The sequence below is a fragment of the Psittacula echo genome, assembly GCF_963264785.1.
Source record: "Psittacula echo genome assembly, chromosome: 2".
Classification (NCBI taxonomy): domain Eukaryota; kingdom Metazoa; phylum Chordata; class Aves; order Psittaciformes; family Psittacidae; genus Psittacula; species Psittacula echo.
The window spans coordinates 119,312,597-119,330,749 of NC_137737.1; the positions used below are offsets into that span (position 1 = coordinate 119,312,597).

Sequence of the window (18,153 nt, forward strand, 5' to 3'; positions counted from 1 at the left end):
TGGCTGGATTTAATAAATCAAGTAAGTTCAAGCTATATGATTCTAAGTATGAAATACTAGCTTTAATCAGAAAAACCTATTTTAGTTATGTTCTATGTGCTATTATGCCCACTGGGATATGGCCCATGAACACTTAGGAGGGAGGAATTTCTCTTGGAATCCCCACTACTCCTGTCTCCATGGAGTCCGTTTGATTAAATGTGAAGTCTTACCTAAAAAACTATGGAAGCTTGTAAATATATGATGATGAGCCACGTAAAATACACTCTTTTACCCCGAGAAGAAATACATTTGTACGCTGTAGTATTTCATTGCCAACTCCCTCATTCTTTGTTTACTGCAAATCATTAAATGCAGTTAGTTTCTGAATTAATTCAATTAAATCCATTCAAATTACAAAGAAGTACATGGGATTAAAAGTTTAATGTCTCAAGCTTCTTGCCACATTTCTAGCACAGGGTAAATCCATATGTAACAACCTCCTGATTCAGCTAGCTTTTATGAAAAGAATGTCCATTATCTGGCTGCTTTGTGGATGTGTCAGATTGTAAAACACTGCTGTTTTCAGGAAAAGTCATTAAACTCTGGTGTACATCGCAAGACAAGATAACTTTTAAAATAGTCCTCTTTTTTTCAAGTTTCTTTTTCAAAAAGACCAGAACCACAATTGTGATGCTGCCTCAAAAGGAGTTACATGCTCCTTCGTATTCTACATTTTTTCTTCACTGCTTCAGTTTTCTCTTCATTCACTTGTGGATGAATGAATGAAAGTGAAATTTGTTCTCTTTTTTTAAGAAAGTGAGACCATTAGTCCCATAAACCTTGTACCTCTCTACTGGATCTCACAGGACATAATGAAAGCAGAGTGCCCAGTCAGAAGCTCCTATTAAACATGCATTGCTATTAAAAAGGATTTTACTTCCCTTTTCTATTAAAGCTAGTATCACAGCACTCAGGCCAACACAGTCCCTTCCAGGCACAATCTACGGTAGACCTGTCTTCTTTCATGCAAGTGAATGCAGCTGAAGTGACACAAAGTCCTCTGAGACAAACTTTTGTCTCTAGGCTTTTTTATGCTTCAGATGAAATCAGTCCTTTAACAGAAACTTTCACAAAATCAAAACAGTAAGAGCAAACAAAGCAAATACACGCACTAATTTTACTTGAGTTTGATTTTTTTCATTATGCTGCTACTTGGGGAAGGATATAGAAGTTCTTTCCTTCATAACTCAGCTTTCCAATTTGAACTTATAGGACCCTATTTGAGACAGCACAACTGCTCACATTGCCTCAGTTTCCCACTCCCTGTGATCTGCATTACTGTATCACACAAAAGCGAAGGCACCTGTGGGAGGAGGCTGGAAAACACATCTAGAAGAGAACAAAAGTAGGAGAAACAGGCATGGAAGCATATGGTGTTCATTTTGTATCACCTGGAGCACCGACATATGGTACACGGCACAGGACACCTACTTATCATTCCTACTTTTCACCCAGGTCAATACTTCAGAAGCTATGGACGAAAACTAATTTTAGCTATTTTGAACTATGTCACTCCAGTAGCTTTAGCAGCACAAAACTTGACTTGTAGTCATGGGAGAGTGATAAAGACCTGTTCACATCCATGGGGACTCAGGCAGTCACTGCCCCTTCTCTTCCCAGACCAGGCCTTACTGTTGCCCAGCCACTGCATTTTGCTTTCTCCCCTCCCCTGAAACTCCACTGAGCCTCCTTGCCTTGGCTGGTGTCTGCTGAGCTGTGAGTGGGAACAGAGATTGACAGGAATAGTTAGCATTGATCGTTGCTATGAAGACAACATCATGAACAGCAATTACAGGGAGGCCTTCCTACTACCTCAGCAGAGCAATGATTATTTACGGCCTGAGAGGGGGTGCCATCCTCCATATAGTTTAACATCCTCCTCAAGGGCAACAGATTATCCCTAGCACTGGCTGCTCCAAGCCTGTGCACTGAACTATGGGAACGACATAACTTGATACTGGAGGGATCTAACTCATTTGAGCTACAGAAGAAGCATTTAATCATGTCTGAAGGATCAGGATAGGTGGACAGGAGATGGGGAAGATAGTTTTTCCCTGATGTGAACTACTCAGGTTTTTTAATACTGAGTATAATATATAATATTATACTCCTTCTCTCCCCCTCAATCTTTGATTTTTCTTTGCTTAATTCACCATTTGTCAAGAGAAAGCAATTGCTTGAAAAGTGCTCAGACATTGTACTTTCATTTCTCAGAAAAAGAAATCACACCTTGCTGCTGGTTAAAAGACTGAAGTAAAGGTATTATCGTCATGAGCTTGAAGAGGTTGAACCCTGGCTGGCCAGGGGACAGAGGTGCTTGCCACCCTCTGAATGCAGAAACCAGAACCTAAAAACTGTCCTATCTAAATTAGAATATTCCCCACAGTATCTTCTGAGTATGTGCAGAAATATGATAAGTAATTTTGGTATGCTCCATTCATTTATAATGTCATCAGTTACAGCAGTCATTCATCATACAGCCAGAATTTGTAGAAATACATATCAGTCTGTAAATCTGTAAATTGGTCTTGTAGGTCTTTCCAAAGATTTTTTTTTCTGTCACCTGCCTACCAGTATTTCACCCTGTCAGCAGAACTATGTGAAGGCTCTTACCCAGGTAAGGAAAATGTACTTCCAACTGCGCATGTGAAGCCTTCTCCCAGAATCTTTCTTCCTGAATGTAAGATTGTCAGTCATTGTGATTTAAGTGATTTAATTTCAGTTGTAACTAAACAACCTTTTCAAGTTTTCAGTCTTTCTTCTGATAGTCTCCTCACTCCTGCAAAGCCTTCATGATTAAATGGAGAGGTATGGGAGGTATTTTATAAAGATTTTTAAAATGCTAAAGGAAACATGCAATAGCGTAGTGGTAAGAGAAAAAAATGCTTTATTTACTTCTATTCATAAAGGTAACAAAATTCTCTTATATGTTCATTAAGGAAGAATATCACTATAAAGTTACAAGGCTTTCAAAACTAGTTTTTCAAGGGGATATTTATAAGCTAATGTCTTTGTGTTGGGGCACAGGTCTAATTCTGAGACTGTCAGAGCTGTAGTCTGAGACTACATTAAAAGGAGGAAAACACATGTATATCTCAATATATCTCTTTAAAATTGGCTACTGTCAGAAACCAATGTCTGAACTTGCAGTTCCATTTCCATGTTTAGAGTCACAGAAGCCACTCTCTGAATGTCAAATTTTGAATAAAAAACAACAGCCACTAAGCCATCCTCGTTAGAGTTTTAGCTTATGCCTACAGTAAGAAAACACAAAGAAGTCCTATATTAGTACCTCTGGGGTTTCAAGGCTGGTACAGAAATGATTCTCTGCAATGTTGTACTCTCAAATAACACAGTTTTGTGGGCTGAAAGCCACTGAAACGAGAGTATGCCCTGGTTCTGTTCTCCTTGATTTCAACAGAAGCAAAAACAGGTCCTCAATCTGTGTGTAATTCACATGATCTACTTAGCTAAACAATTAAGTCACAGCTCTGACATCTGATATTTATTTTAAGTTCTTTGAGCCAGATTCTCTTCTCTGAGCCAAGTGCTTTTTTCTATACTGGTGGCACAAAGGCTATAACAACCATGGATTTTCCCAGCTGGAGATTCTGCCAACATTAGTAAGTCTTCACCTGTCTGGCAAAACCAGCTTTCATGTTATTTCCCCTTCCTTTGCATCCTCTGAACCTTCACTATCTTCTTATGTGAAAGATTAAGAGGCATGGCTATAGCCCTCATTACTATTATTCAAATATTCTTAGCCTGCATACTTGCCTCTTCAAATTAGAGCTATTTGGTTAATTTTCAGTAATCCAGAGGCTATTGTAACTAATGTGAAAACATACTCTGCTCTGATGCTCCTTCTGTGGTATTTCATGCTGCATTAAGAGGTACTCTGAAGACAGGTTTACCTGACAAAAAAACACACAGTTTGATTAAAGTATTTGTTGACTGTTGCCTGAGTAGGGAACTGTGGTTAATGGCTGCTCCTTTTACATCATTTTAGGTGATGTACTTAGTGAAAAGATATTTAAATATGACTAGTTTAATGGAGATTAAAAATGATCAGGATGTAGTTTATTGCTGCTCTTATTTGTTTATTTTAGGCAAAGAACCAGTGTTGAACTGATCTGTTGGGAAATGAGAATCTTCATTGAAGGAATGCCCCATTATGCATGCTGTGGGAAGCCATGGAAAAATGCTAAGCCACTGTGAAGACAAGATCAATTACTCAAACTTCATCCACCTCTTTGAGTATCTCTGCATTATCAAGGAATCAGTCAAGGATCTGACTCCAGTCTCAAGATAAGATGCACTCATATTCTAATCCCTTATGCCTGTGTCCCTGTATCATTACCTAAAATCTGTAGCTCTCCAGAAGAGAAAGCTCAAGTATATGCTGATACATAGCACAGGCCCCAGCTCTTACCCAGCAACATGAAGTGGCCTTAGTATCACAAACATATTTTCACATTACAGTGTAGACCCCACCTTGGACAGCTGAAGAGGCATTCAGTTCAGAAACAACTAGAAGCAGGAAGCAAGCAGATCCACCAAATGGAGAAAAGTACGGGAGTTAAGTATGGAAAATGTGTTTAGTCTCGGGAAGGACTAAACTTCTGCTTGACCATCCCACTTCTTTTGTTGTATTCCCTTTAGCTACACTATAGTTGTGCTCCACTTCTGGTCAGAATCCTATTCTAAGGTGTTAGCTTCGATGAATACTTCCTAACTACCATATTTGACTTTCAGACATGCTCTGGGATATAATGGCCCAGCAAAATGGGCTCACAGCTTCATGTACCAAGATTTTTGGCCAAGTCAACTTGGGAGGTAAACAACATTAAAGAGAGTAACACTCAGAATGCAGCGGCCCCTGTGATTCAATGCTTTCTAATAGGCCATTTTCCAATAATTCATTAAGACTCGAACAAAAAGGTTGAAACACTGGCTTCAGCCAACACTAATGAAATTATAAGAAGGATATATTTACAAGGTTGAATAGCTTGAACTCAGCTATAATGATGTTTATTAGTAATTCGTCAATAGCTGCTAAGAAAGCATATTTGTATTTGTTAATCCTTGCCTGTGGAGACCTTTATATTTTTTGGCAAAAGTACATTAAGAAGAATGGATTTCCTTTTTTTTTTTGCCTTTCTGTAAATCCCTGTTTCTACCAGAAAATGCTGTGGGATCAAGAAATAAGCCAAATGTAGTGTGTATGATTACTTTTTTGCTATTACTACTACTACAGATCACTCTAGAAAACAGAACTGGGACAGTTGTAGATCTAGATTAACAGATTTGGACAAGTTTTACATTTGAAAAAGAAACTTAAAAAGGAATTTAGCAACTATACTTTGCGTTGTGAGCCTCTTGAACAGCATCACACACATACAGACAAGCACTATGTGCCTAATTCAACAGCACCCTTATTCTTCTTTTCTCCTGTGAGAGATGTGAACATGGAACACACTGAAATATGTATATATTTTGAAAAGTAAAAGAAAAAGATCTGAAAACAATTACAGACCTGATGAATAATTTTATGCAAAAAAGCTCTCTTTTTTTCCTAAGAGACTCTAGTAAACAGGTTAAACTATCCCTAGAGCAATTCAAATGAGAAAATGTATGGCATTATGAAACCCTCAGTATTTTGCATACTAAGCTGTGAATATGTACTTCACTCTTTCCAGAAGGAAAGAGGTATTACAATACTAACTGTTCATTAAACTATAAAAGAATAATTCACTGAAAATGATGAGACATACAGGTAAGACTGGTCAAATTATTCAAAACACTAATATACTGAAGCTATTTTTTCCTCTTTTTTTTTTTTTTCTGTAACATAATTTTCATTCATTCATTCATCTATCAGCTATTTGAAATCACTGAACTATGAAGGCAGATATTTCATCTGAATCCAGAGACTCCAAATTACGCCTGGAAAGTTATTGGAGAGCTCTTGACTGAAGGCAAAACCATTCTTCGAATGAGACAGAGAGACTTCACATTGATAAATATTAAGAGGAAATTCACTTCTTGCAGTTCTGTAGAACTCTATGCAAGTATTCTGTTTTAGCTATCATGGCTGCTAATAAATGTAGATTCTAGAATATCTGCATAAATTAAACACAAGAACAGCTGCAATACATCAAAAGCATGAACTAGTTGAATCATCTGAATGAAAGCTGATGACACGTCCTTAACTGCATACAAACCAAACTCAGTACTGACAAACACAGGCAAACTCTATCAGAGTGAAAGGAAATAGAACTGAGTTTGCCAGAGCTTAATTAGACCCTGCTCTTTTTGAAATATGAATAGGCTCCAGGTTGACTGCTGTACAAATGGTAATGGCTAACTGTATATCACATTTCCTGTGCTTATTTTAGAAATGTTTCTATTTCCTTCTGAATTAGAACAGATTCAGAACTATCATAATAGATTAATAATCCATGGTTTCTTCCTTATAAGCACATTATTCTAAATTGCTGTCTTAAAGGCATTCCTATTGAACATACGCCATGTTCATACTCAGGCTAAGGTCATTTTACCCTATCACATAATGAAATATCTTATAAATGATAACTGGGACCAAACTATTTTATTTGAGTGTTACATATAAATGCCTCAAACCTAGTGAGGTATTTAGACATACTAATACTGCAAGTCTTATCTTTGAGGTTTAAAATACATGCAAACCATACATTTCAGTAGGCTAGAAAGTGCTGAGCAGAAAACGCTAGCCTTGAACGAAAAACAGAGAACGCTTGCCATATCCTGGGACTCAGCAAGTTGATGTTTCTCTTGTTTTTTAATAGTGCTCTCAGTCTTATAATATTCTGGTAGTCTGAGATGGAGATTGTAACTGCAAAGAAAAGCAATTGTTACCTTTAATATTCAAGAGGTTTTCTATCTATTCTAAAGCAAGGATTATCATGTTAATATTATTTAATCTCCAGATTTAACCCTTGTTTCATCCCTTCCTCTGACAGGAAAGGAACAGCTATTCCAGACAAAAGTAAAGGAGAAGCAAGGTTTTTCTGGAGGTGCTGCTCAGTTCTGGGTCAGTATAAACATGCAGTCTGGATCTGGTTGAAGGGGTTTTGAAAGCCCTGACTGCAGCTTAGATAAGAGATCTTCTCTAGTCCTGTGCAGCTGAATCACATTTGTACACATGGAGTGATTCCACCATGCAGGTGATGTACAGTTACCCTACATATGAGCAGTACATCTGGGTGTTAAATTTGCTGAACCCATGCAGGGCTTATCCACACAAACTGTTCTGAAGTAATCCCTTTTCTGAAAGTTTGAAAATTGTATGACAATTTTCTGTAAAATTGTCATCTGACAATCTGTAAAAACAGCTTGTCACTTAATAAAGGGGGGAAATCTGTATGCATTACATGCACACTTGGGGTTTGATCATATAATAATGGGAAGCACAGATTTTATGGAGTATCTTGCTAAGTTGGTACTAACAGGCCAATTCAATTCAATTTAATTTTACACTGACCTTTAGGCCCACAGCATAAAATTAAAGTGATTAGCCTGCTCTACACTGTCTTCTGGCCCAGAGGATTTCCAGAGGATTTCTCTGGAGACCATAAGAAATCCTCATACTGGTGTGTTTTGGCTGTAATTCTTTGTCCTACATGTAGAAGATGGGTTCTAAAAATATTTTTCCTGACCTTCCTAAATTAAAATTTCAGTGACACAACAGAAATCTCCCATGTGTTAGGCATGCTATGTCATTAACAGACAGGGAAGAAGTAATTACTCTGTCATGATGAATGAACAGAGTAATTACTCTGTTATGATGTCATGGCACATGAAAACCAACAAGGTGCTTGGAGACAGCCAGCATGGCTTCACTAAGGGGAAATCCTGCCTGACCAATTTGGCGGCCTTCTATGATGGGGCTATGGAACTGATGGACAGGGGCAGAGCAGTTGACATCATCTACCTGTACTTGTGCAAAGCGTTCGACACTGTCCGACACAACATCCTTGTCTCTAAATTGGAGAGACATCAATTTGATAGGTGGACCACTCAGTGGATAAAGAACTGGCTGGATGGCCGCAAGCAAAGAGTTGTGGTCAATGGCTCGATATCCAGCTGGAAACCAGTAACAAGTGGTGTCCCTCACGGATCAATGTTGGGACCGGTCTTTTCCAACATCTTGTCAGTGACATGGACAGTGGGATTGAGTGCGCCCTCAGCAAGTTTGCCGATGACACCAAGCTGTGTGGTTCGGTTGATACGCCGGAGGGAAGGGATGCCATCCAGAGGGACCCTGACACGCTTGTGAGGTGGGCTGATGCCAACTTGATGAAGTTTAACCATGACAAGTGCAAGGTCCCACACCTGGATAGGAGCAATCCGAGGCACAGCTACAGGTTGGGCAGAGAAGAGATTCAGAGCAGCCCTGCAGAGAAGGACTTGGGGGTGTTGGTCGATGAGAAAATGAACATGAGCCAGCTTCAGTGTGCGCTCGCAGCCCAGAAAGCCAACCGTATCCTGGGCTGCATCAAAAGGAGTGTGACCTGAATGTGACCTCATTGAAGGAGGTGATCCTGCCCCTCTACTGCTCTCCTGAGATCTCACTTGGAGTATTGTGTGCAGTTCTGGTGTCCTCAACATAAAAAGGACATGGAACTGTTGGAACAAGTCCAGAGGAGGGCCATGAGGATGATCAGGGGACTGGAGCACCTCCTGTATGAAGATAGGCTGAGAAAGTTGGGGCTGTTCATCCTGGAGAAGAGAAGGCTGCGTGGAGACCTCATAGCAGCCTTCCAGTATCTGAAGGGGGCCTACAAGGGTGCTGAGGATGGACTCTTCATCAAGGACTGTAGTGATAGAACAAAGGGTAACGGGCTAAAACTTAAACAGGGGAAGTTTAAATTGGATATAAGGAAGAAATTCTTTACTGAGAGGGTGGTGAGGCACTGGAATGGTTGCCCAGGGAAGCTGTGAATGCTCCATCTCTGGCAGTGTTCAAGGCCAGGTTGGACAGAGCCTTGGGTGGCATGGTTTAGTGTGAGGTGTCCCTGCCCATGGCAGGGGGGTTGGAACTAAATGATCTTAAGGTCCTTTCCAACCCTAACTATTCTATGATTCTATGATTATAGTAATAACATCACAGCTATCTCCTCAGTTATTTTAATCCAATGGGATTTAAGGGTTTTACTAATCTAGTACACATATCCACTACTGCCACATATACTGATGAAGATGCATTTCCTAACATTTCATTTCAAAAGTTCCTTCTACTGAAACACATCACATACAGTTTGAGATCATCAATGGTAAAGGTTAAGAAAAAAAGGTGCCTGACTGTTTTACAGTAGGGTTTTATTTTGCTTATCACCTTTATTTTACAGTCTCAAATGAAAAGGTGAACATAAGTTAAGTAGCAAAGCCTTTATTAGATTTGTGCCATATCACTTCTGAAGCTGTCCAAAATCTGCAAGGAAAATGACAATAGTGGCTTTATTGATGAAACTTTCAATGTTTTTCTTCAAGCTAAAGACACAGATTTAAAATCATATAGTAAGAGAACATGTATGAAAATGCAATCTAACCAATTTACTTGAATTGACAAACAGAGAGCTGATAGACTTTTAAAAAAGACTTACCAAAAAAGTTGAAATGTTCTTTCTATGCAAAGTTATGCCTTTACCATGAGGAGGTTTTGATTACATAATCATGTTAATAGTATGTTTAATAACAAAATATTAGGGTTAAAAAGTAGCCACAAGTAAGCCACAAGCCAAACAGTGTTTTGCATCGGTGTTCAAGCCTGTTATAAACAAACATATTTTTATGTGCTTTTTTAGTAAAATCAGTGGAGCATTGCACATCAATAATTCTTTGCCCAACAGACGTAATAATACAAAAAATAGCCACTAACCAATCGAGTGCTTGGATCCACCATGTGTTAAATATTGTTTATACCCTAGAGATAAAGAATTGGACCCTCAGTATGTAATCAATAGTCAATCAATTTCCTCACTGGAGCAGCTGTTTTCCAACTGACCCACATTAAAAACGCCAGAACTCAAATGAATAGCCTGTAGGACTTCCACTAAAGTAGTAACCTCTAATTCACAAATGATAAAATGAAGCACTCATCCTTAAACTGAACAGAAAAGCCTAACCATCAACTGAAGCTAACACAGGAGATTAGCTGCATTTTTTCCAGCAAAATGCATCATGTATTTTCTCCCGATTTCTAGTAATTTTGCAAGTTTCAATTTGACATATTTTCTTCACCAGAGCTAATTTCTGGTTCAGGTCTCATGGGCAGGGAGCATACGCAATTGCTTAAGTGTCAAAACAAAAAAAGTCCTAGAAAGCACATTTTTTTCCAACTAAAAAAATACATCTCATCCAGTGTAACACTGCTCATGGGTGCATACATTCAGAAAACACTCTTTTTTAACAGTCTGCTTTAATGTCCTCTCTCATCATCGAGACCAAATGTGAGCAACAAATTCTAGAAAAAAAATTTCTGTACATCAGCTGAATGCTTTCACTGAAAAAGAAGACACGATGGCTATTACAGTGCAGTTATTTGGTATGTTTTAAAACAGGCCTTACAAAATACTAATATAAGATTTGCTCACATTTAGGTATTATTTATTTTTTTTTTACTTTAGTGAACAGTACAAGATAGACATCACTGAAATTTTTAGTTCTCTAGAAAAGAAGTCTTAATAAAGGGGATAATTTCCCCCTCCTACAAACTACTTTCAGGTCAGTTGGAGAGATCTCTAAGAACAAAATGATCGCAATGTAGACAGTGGCACTACACATACTTTAGACATGGAACCAACCTCCCTTCTCTCTCTGCACCTTTCTGGTGGTTATTTTCCCAGATGGTGCATCTTTCTTTTGTCTCTCATTGACTATGAGGTTTTCTTTATAGCTTTGTGCAGTGACTACTACCATGAAATGATTTTCATGCTGTTCCAAGCACTTTGGAAAATACGGTTTATATTTATAAGGCAACTTTGTAACTTTAGAATCATGTGTCAGTCTGAAACACTGCATCATTCTCCTTCAAACTGTCCTCAAAACTCATTAATTAAAACGTGTGTGTGCCTATATGTATGTATGTATGTATAGATACACATCTCAACTTTAAATACTACTTCCTGTATACATACATATTTAAAAACCAATATCATCTCCAGACATGAAGCAGTGTATTTTCAAGGCTAAAGCCTGTCTACCAAACAATAAACGTATCGCAAAGTCTTACACCTGTGCACTACCATTCTCCCACTTCTCAGAGGCTTTCCCTAGCAGATTAACACCTGAAATAACAAACCAGTAAGACATAGATATCTGTCATACTTTCTTGATTGAAAAATCAAATTGTGTCCATAATAAATAAATAAATAAATAAATAAAAACCCCCAAAAACCCCAAGCTGTATCAACTCTTCACTTTGCTCACAGGCTCAGGGCCAAGCGAGACTCATTCAAAATGCATGCTATAGTTCCCAAGTTATAGATAGGTATGCACTCGGCTCCACTTTGAATTGAAACTTCTGTTTTATTTGGTATTCACTTTCTTCTGCATTGGAGGAGTCCTGGTGTACTTCAGGCACCAAAAGCAATAATACATAAATAAACGAATTCTTTCTCCTCACTCAAATGAAACACCAAGTACGAAATATCTATCCTGCCTACTTGTATTTTGGGGGCAGAATTAACACCTGATCTTGATACAAGCAGAGATAATAGCTATATCCACTGAATTCATTGGGACTGTTCATATGTCTGCATCATGCTGTGGTGAGATCCTCACAGCCTCTCTGATCCTGTCTCAGTAACCATTGGCCTGGGCAGCACATTGTCCTGTGGCATCTTTGCTGCTTCCACTGCCCAAGTCAGTTGCACTCTCCCATAGAGACTACCATAGAGATGCTCTTTCCCACTGACAGTACCACATAGATGTTCTCCTGAGAAGTATAATACCTGATAATTCATTCAGTTTTTTAATTTATGAGGATATATTTTCTTCTAACTGCTAGATCTTGTATACGCAGCTATAATTCATTTGCCTATCATGTCTATCTCAATGAAGAAAAATACGTCCCTTAATCATTTGGAATCTGGAGTACATTAAGCCTCTGAAAGCAGAGTATATTTGCCTAGCTCTATTCCAAAAAGTCCTACCCACCAGCTTCACTGTGAAAATAATTTACTCAGAATCTTCAGATGTGGAAACAAGAATAAGCCAATAACATTTATTTTTATTTTTAATGCAGTAGTTATACTTCCTTTAAATCAATTTCATATACTATTTTGCTAATTTCTGAGGCAATTTCTGGTTTGGTAAACATATGATTTTGAAGAACGACAGTTTTATTAACTCTCATCTTCTTTTAAGTCTCCTGAATCGCCAGCAATTCCTATTAACAAAATATATGACAGAAAAAAAAAAGCCACAAAAAAACCCCAAAAACCAAAGCCAAAACAAAACAAAAAACCTCCCACACACAGAGCAAGCTAACAAACAAACAAAAAACAACCCCAAAAGCTGTTTTATTAATAGGGATAATAATGGGAAATTGGACAAGGCATAAAAGATATAAGTATTGCTAAGAACTATGTGTTATGCCTTGACATACATTTTAATTTCCTCGAGACAAGGTTTACACTCCTCAATAGTCTCCCGTTTTTATTCCAGATCTGTAATTACGTTCACTGAAGTAGCTTAGCATTAGACACAGCGGGTCTTAGAGAATTAGGGACTTCCAGCTGTAACTAATACTATGCTCACAGGAGATTTTTTTAAGTGAGCGAAAAGAATAAAACTTTTCTTACGCCTTTCATAAGGTTACATAGTTTTGATTCAACTGTAAACTAAAATAAACCACAAACCTCTCTATCTTTCAAATCCAGCTTATTATGAATAATGGTTAAATTAGCACCATGTCATGGGACAACTTACAGTTTTCTTCTGTTGATGTGTAAGAAATTTTGGCATAAAACTGAACTCTTAAGCTTAACCTCGAAGTTTAAATAGTTTGAGGGCCAAATTCTCTTCTCCGACATGTTACTCTAAATCTGCAGTAGATAAGCTCAGGAGGCCAATTTGAACATAGTGGTAAATTGAGAGGAATATTTATCTTCATTCCTTCATGCCTGAAAAATAACTAATCAAAATGTTTTAAAATGTCTTGCTGGTCTCCCAGCACAAGGACAAATTTCAGCCCCCTACCCCTTGTAAGTTCAGATAGCTCATTTATCCAGTGTTGTGAGGAATATATAAGGAATGAACAGTTAATGCAGACTTTTTTATTTCCCAAGACTTCTTTAAATCTAATTATATGGAAGCTATTTCAGTTCCGTGGTTTGGATAAATGTAACAAAGAAAATCTGAGATGAATGACAAACTATTCTACTTCCCCCTATGTGACGTTCAAAAATAACCTGATGCTGAATCCTCTCTTTGTGAAAACACGTATTTGGGTTCTTCATAAAAAAACCTGACCACATTTAACACATCAGAAATGGGGTATAATTATGAAAAAGATTATCCATTGAGGAGCTTTCATCACTAAGCTTAAAATGAGACACTTTTTAGTGCAAAAAACTCACAGTCAAGCATAGAAACTTCATGGAAATCAGGCAAGTAAAGGATGTTGTGACAGAAAATTTAATCCCACTGGATATAATAATTCAAAGGAACAACTTCTATTTTTAGTGACATCCTAACAGAAATCCTAGCAAAAGATAAAGATTGCTTTTTGGTTAGTTGGAATACATTATTTCTTCTGAATATACTCTTCAGAGTAAGTGATCAGTCTCATTAATCAGGTCACCAGGAAAAACAGGGACAGATTTGTGTGAGATAAGACTTTTGAACATGTAGGGATAAAAGAGATAAGAAGTTAAGACAGGTAGTCATGGTGAAACTAGTGTCTCTAGTGCATATGTGTGTGTCCTCCTGGGCCCCACAAGATACACAATGCAATTTTCATGTGACCAAGAAGGACACAACATGGAATACATTCCTGATTATCAAGGAGGGAAAAAAACACCTAAAGAGTTATTTCCAAGAAGGACACAGCAGCTCACTGCCCCAGCGTGGCAGGGCTGTCATGCCCCTTTGCTCCACAGTGAACCCACATGAAGCAGAGAACAGCTGTTATTCCCTCAACATAGCTCTAGCCCAGGACCTGCCCTCAAATCAGCTGCAAGACACATCCAGATTGGGCATCACAGACCAATCACTCTTGCTTTTACATCTTATTTATGTATCTGTAAATGAGTGGTACATGTAGGATGTCTGACAGTTACTGTCTCACCCTTCTTTTTCTAGCCTCACTGAAGATACCCTATGATGCTGTACTCTGCTGTTATGGCCTCAGCTAAATGAGCAGGACCCTATTGCAGTAAAGGAGGAAGACCCATCCTCTCCCAAACCTTGCCTCTGGTCATGCACTCCAGCCACTTGCCTTGTGCTGCTCCTGAAGTTCACTCAGTGGCACTCCAGGCCAGCTCTCCTCACTACGCAAATATCTAACCAAGGCCCCAGAAGAAATAAAATAAAATAAAGGGCTGTGAGGAGGTGCAGCTCAGTGAGTTGGATAAGTTCATCATATGGTTAGACTAAAGCTGGAACCAGTCCTAAGAGTGAGGGAAACAGAGAAGAAAAGGAGGGGAAGCGCATTTCAGCCCTCCTGCCATTTGGCTCATTGATAATATGAAGTAGCACCTTCAGAAAAGTGAAAAGAGAAAACACGCAGAAATTATTCTTCTTGCATGCTCTGTTCTTTATCCAGCACTGTTCTGCATGCTTTTTGTTTCAAACAAACAAAAAAACCCAATAAAGTTGCTCAATTTTCTTTTAAATCAGAAACTTGGATTTGATTTTTAGCAATAACAGATAATCCAAATATATAATTCTGGTTTAAAATGCTTGGCTGAGTACTCAGCTGAATGTAAGACCTTTCCTGACTAAGGAGAAGATGATCCATTCTCTTCAGCTGACAGTCAGCTACTGCCAGCTGGAGTAAAAAGCTGCTGTTAATGTGTTGGTGACAGGAGTTGTAACGGTTGATGACTTGTAAGAAAAGCCTCATTAAAGTTCTCTACCCCAAAAAGCAAACATACACCATCACAACAAGTACTGTTTGTTATAAAAATTGAATGAATACTAAAACATGACTGTTATTTAAGCTCTGGATCTGCCCTTTCCAGGCTGGAGAGAGAGCTACCATTGTGACTGCCCATAGGAACGGCACTCGCTCCAGGGACAACTGGATAACTTCTCTAAGAATGTTCAGCAGTCCTACTCCTTTTGTATACAATATAGTTACAAAAATTAACACAACACAAAGCAAAGCTTTATTATATCTAATATTAATGAATTTTAAAAAATCCCATTTAAAGTTATATAGATATTATGAAATAATATTCCACCTGGTCTAGCGGGAGGCATTCCTGCCCATGGCAGGGGGGCTGGAACTGGATGATCTTTAAGGTCCCTTCCAACCCAAACCATGCTATGATTCTATGTTACTATACATATTTACACTTTCTATTTTATAGCTCAATACAATTATTTAGTTTGTAGTAAACATCCCAAATGTTGTTCATAATAGACCTTTTCCTCAAAACAACTGACACTAGTAACTGTTGCTCTCAGGCTTATCTCTTTCATTCTCTTGAAAAGAAGACACACATAAGTCTTCACATATTCTGCCTTGAAAATAACTTTTTATATTTTTTTCCTAGAGAAAGGTACATGTTGATAACCAGCAGCATCTTTTCCAGGCAGTAAAGAAATCTGTGGCAATCTAGTTTTCCGTTAACCATCTGAGCCTTAATGCTCTGTAAAAGCGAGAATATCTGGAAGTTCACTGAGACACTACAACCCCTTACTGATGGACTGCCCAGTACCCAGGTCAGATCGTACTCAGCAGAAGCTTCCAAGGCCAGAACATTAATTACTTTTTACATTATTTGTCTTTTTTTAGTTCAGTTTCCCTAAACTGTGCAGTGATCTCACTGTCAAGTGCCTGCCTTTCCAGTTATTCACCTACTAATTTCTGAACTTATCACCCAACTTTTAGTTTTTTTCCAAAATGGGGTTTAATTTCCTTTAAAATAGACCACTGGACAGACAATAGCAAGTCTACCAGTGTCACTGGGGCGGGCTGTGACTCGACTTCACCTATTATCAGCCATTAGTCACAAGGGCATTCTCCAGGGATACAAATCCCTAAAAAGCCAAACTTCTCTAGTTCCCCTCACCTTGGTTTCTTTCCAGTAGAGTCTCTAACAGGCAACAGGAGAAAAATGTTAGTGGTCTACACCAAAAGACAGTCACTATAATTTCCTTCTTGCTGAACGGCACCATCCTAACCCACACAAACTGCTTAGGCAGCTCCACTCCAGTAGGAAATGTTTTGTCTGGCTCTGCACCAAACCTAGCTGTGGCAGAGGTGACCCACTGCCCGGTCTCCTGGCGAAGCACAGTCTCTGAGTATCACTAGCCAGCTGTGCTTGGCCCTGAATTGCCCTTGCTTTTCACGGCCAGGCCTGGTCTGTGCCAGACCTACAGATGGCTCCCTGCACCAGCCCGAGCATCCTCTGGAAGGTGAAACAAGTCCCTGTGCCCCAGCACAGCCCAGATCTCCCACACCTGCCCCAGCAAAACTAGAAAAATGCATCACATGGGAACCAGTCAAGTTGAAGAGGAAGTTTAAAGGAGTAAGTCCAGACATCAGTCTCTCAGATTAGTCATTTTTCCTCTGTGCAAATCAGAGGAGCAGTCCCGAGTCTGGGGAGAAACTGGGCTTCCTCATGGCTGGCTGTGTCAGAACCTCGGGAAGTTGCGAGGCTTGCTCAGAGCGTAGACCTACTGTGGCCGCAAATGACCTCCCAGCAGAAGCCCGAGTGACCGTTTCCTCCCTCATGCTTCCGATACCCCCACAGCTGAACTCCTGCCGGGGAGTGCGGCTGAGCTGCGCTGCCCTCGGCGGGACTCAACCCCTTTGGCGGCACAGGCCAAACCTCCCCGGGAGGCTGCCGCCTCAGGGACAGGGAGCGTACTCCTGGTCCCACTTTCAGCTCTCCCGCTCCCGCCTGAAGCGGGCTGCCCCGGCAGAGGAGCCATTGGGCTTAGCCGCTGGAGGAGGCAGCAGGGACGGGACGCGGTGGGGGGCTGCAACCCCAGCAGGGTAGCGCGGTGGCTCTTACCTCCGTGTCGGGCGGTGGCGAAGAGCCGTGGAGGCGGCGGTGCGACGGCCGGTTGCGGCCGGGGGGCGGCGGCGGCGGAGACGGCAACAGAGCGGGGGTCCGGCGACGGGGCGCCGCCGATGTACCGCCGGGAGATCACCCGGTCCCGCCGCGGCGGGCGGGGCGGCAGCGGGCGTTCGCCGTCGCCCAGGGCTTGGAGAAGGAAATCGAGCAGCGCCCCCCGCTCGGCTCCGGCGGAGGGCACGTCCCTGCCCTCGGCGCCGGGTGGCGGCGGGGCCGAGGCCAGCAGCAGTAGCACGATGGCGGGCAGCGCCTGGCGCTTCTTCGCCCCTCGCATCTCTGCGGCGCTGGGAGGAGGCAGAGAGCGAAGGCGGTCAGCGCCGGGCCCGGCCCGCAGCGCGCCCGCCCGCCCCCCATGCCGCGCCCCAGGGCACCCCTGCGGAGGAGGTGCGCACCCGCACACCCGGCCCGGGCGCAGCCCCGCGGAGACCCGACGGGCCGCCACCGACTGGCCCCGCCGAGCCTCCCCGCCAGCCCCCGAGCAGCCCTGCCGCGCTCGCCCGGCTCTCCGGAAGGCGCATGTATAGACACGGCTTAGGGGAAGGGTATTAAGCCCGCCACACATATTTGCGGTCCAGGGCTTTGCGGGGGATTTGCTCGACTCCCTTTGCCCCCGGCGTTCCCGCGCCTCCCGTTGCCTGCTTCCTCCGCCGGCAGACCCCCGCGGGCCGTCCCGCCATCCGCCCGCTCCACAGCGGCTCTCGGGCGAGAGTGTAGGGAAGGGCATCCGGACAGAGTTCAGTCAGGGGCGAGTTCCATCGGGAACTGCTGCAAACCAGGATGTAAAGGGCAAAAACAACTACAACAAGCTGAGGCTTCG

The 18,153-nt window shown here is 41.1% G+C and overlaps 1 protein-coding gene across 1 annotated transcript in view; it reads right to left on the reverse strand.

The window, feature by feature from the left end:
* Positions 1 to 17,610, reverse strand: part of ALKAL1 (ALK and LTK ligand 1) — a gene marked incomplete at both ends in the record, with an annotated part of 32,345 nt that extends 14,735 nt beyond the window's left edge. The window contains one exon of the mRNA XM_080610354.1: positions 17,274 to 17,610. Coding sequence (XP_080466480.1) covers positions 17,274 to 17,610 — 337 coding nt within the window. The remainder of the gene's footprint in view (positions 1 to 17,273) is intronic.
* Between the last annotated feature and the right edge of the window lie 543 nt (positions 17,611 to 18,153).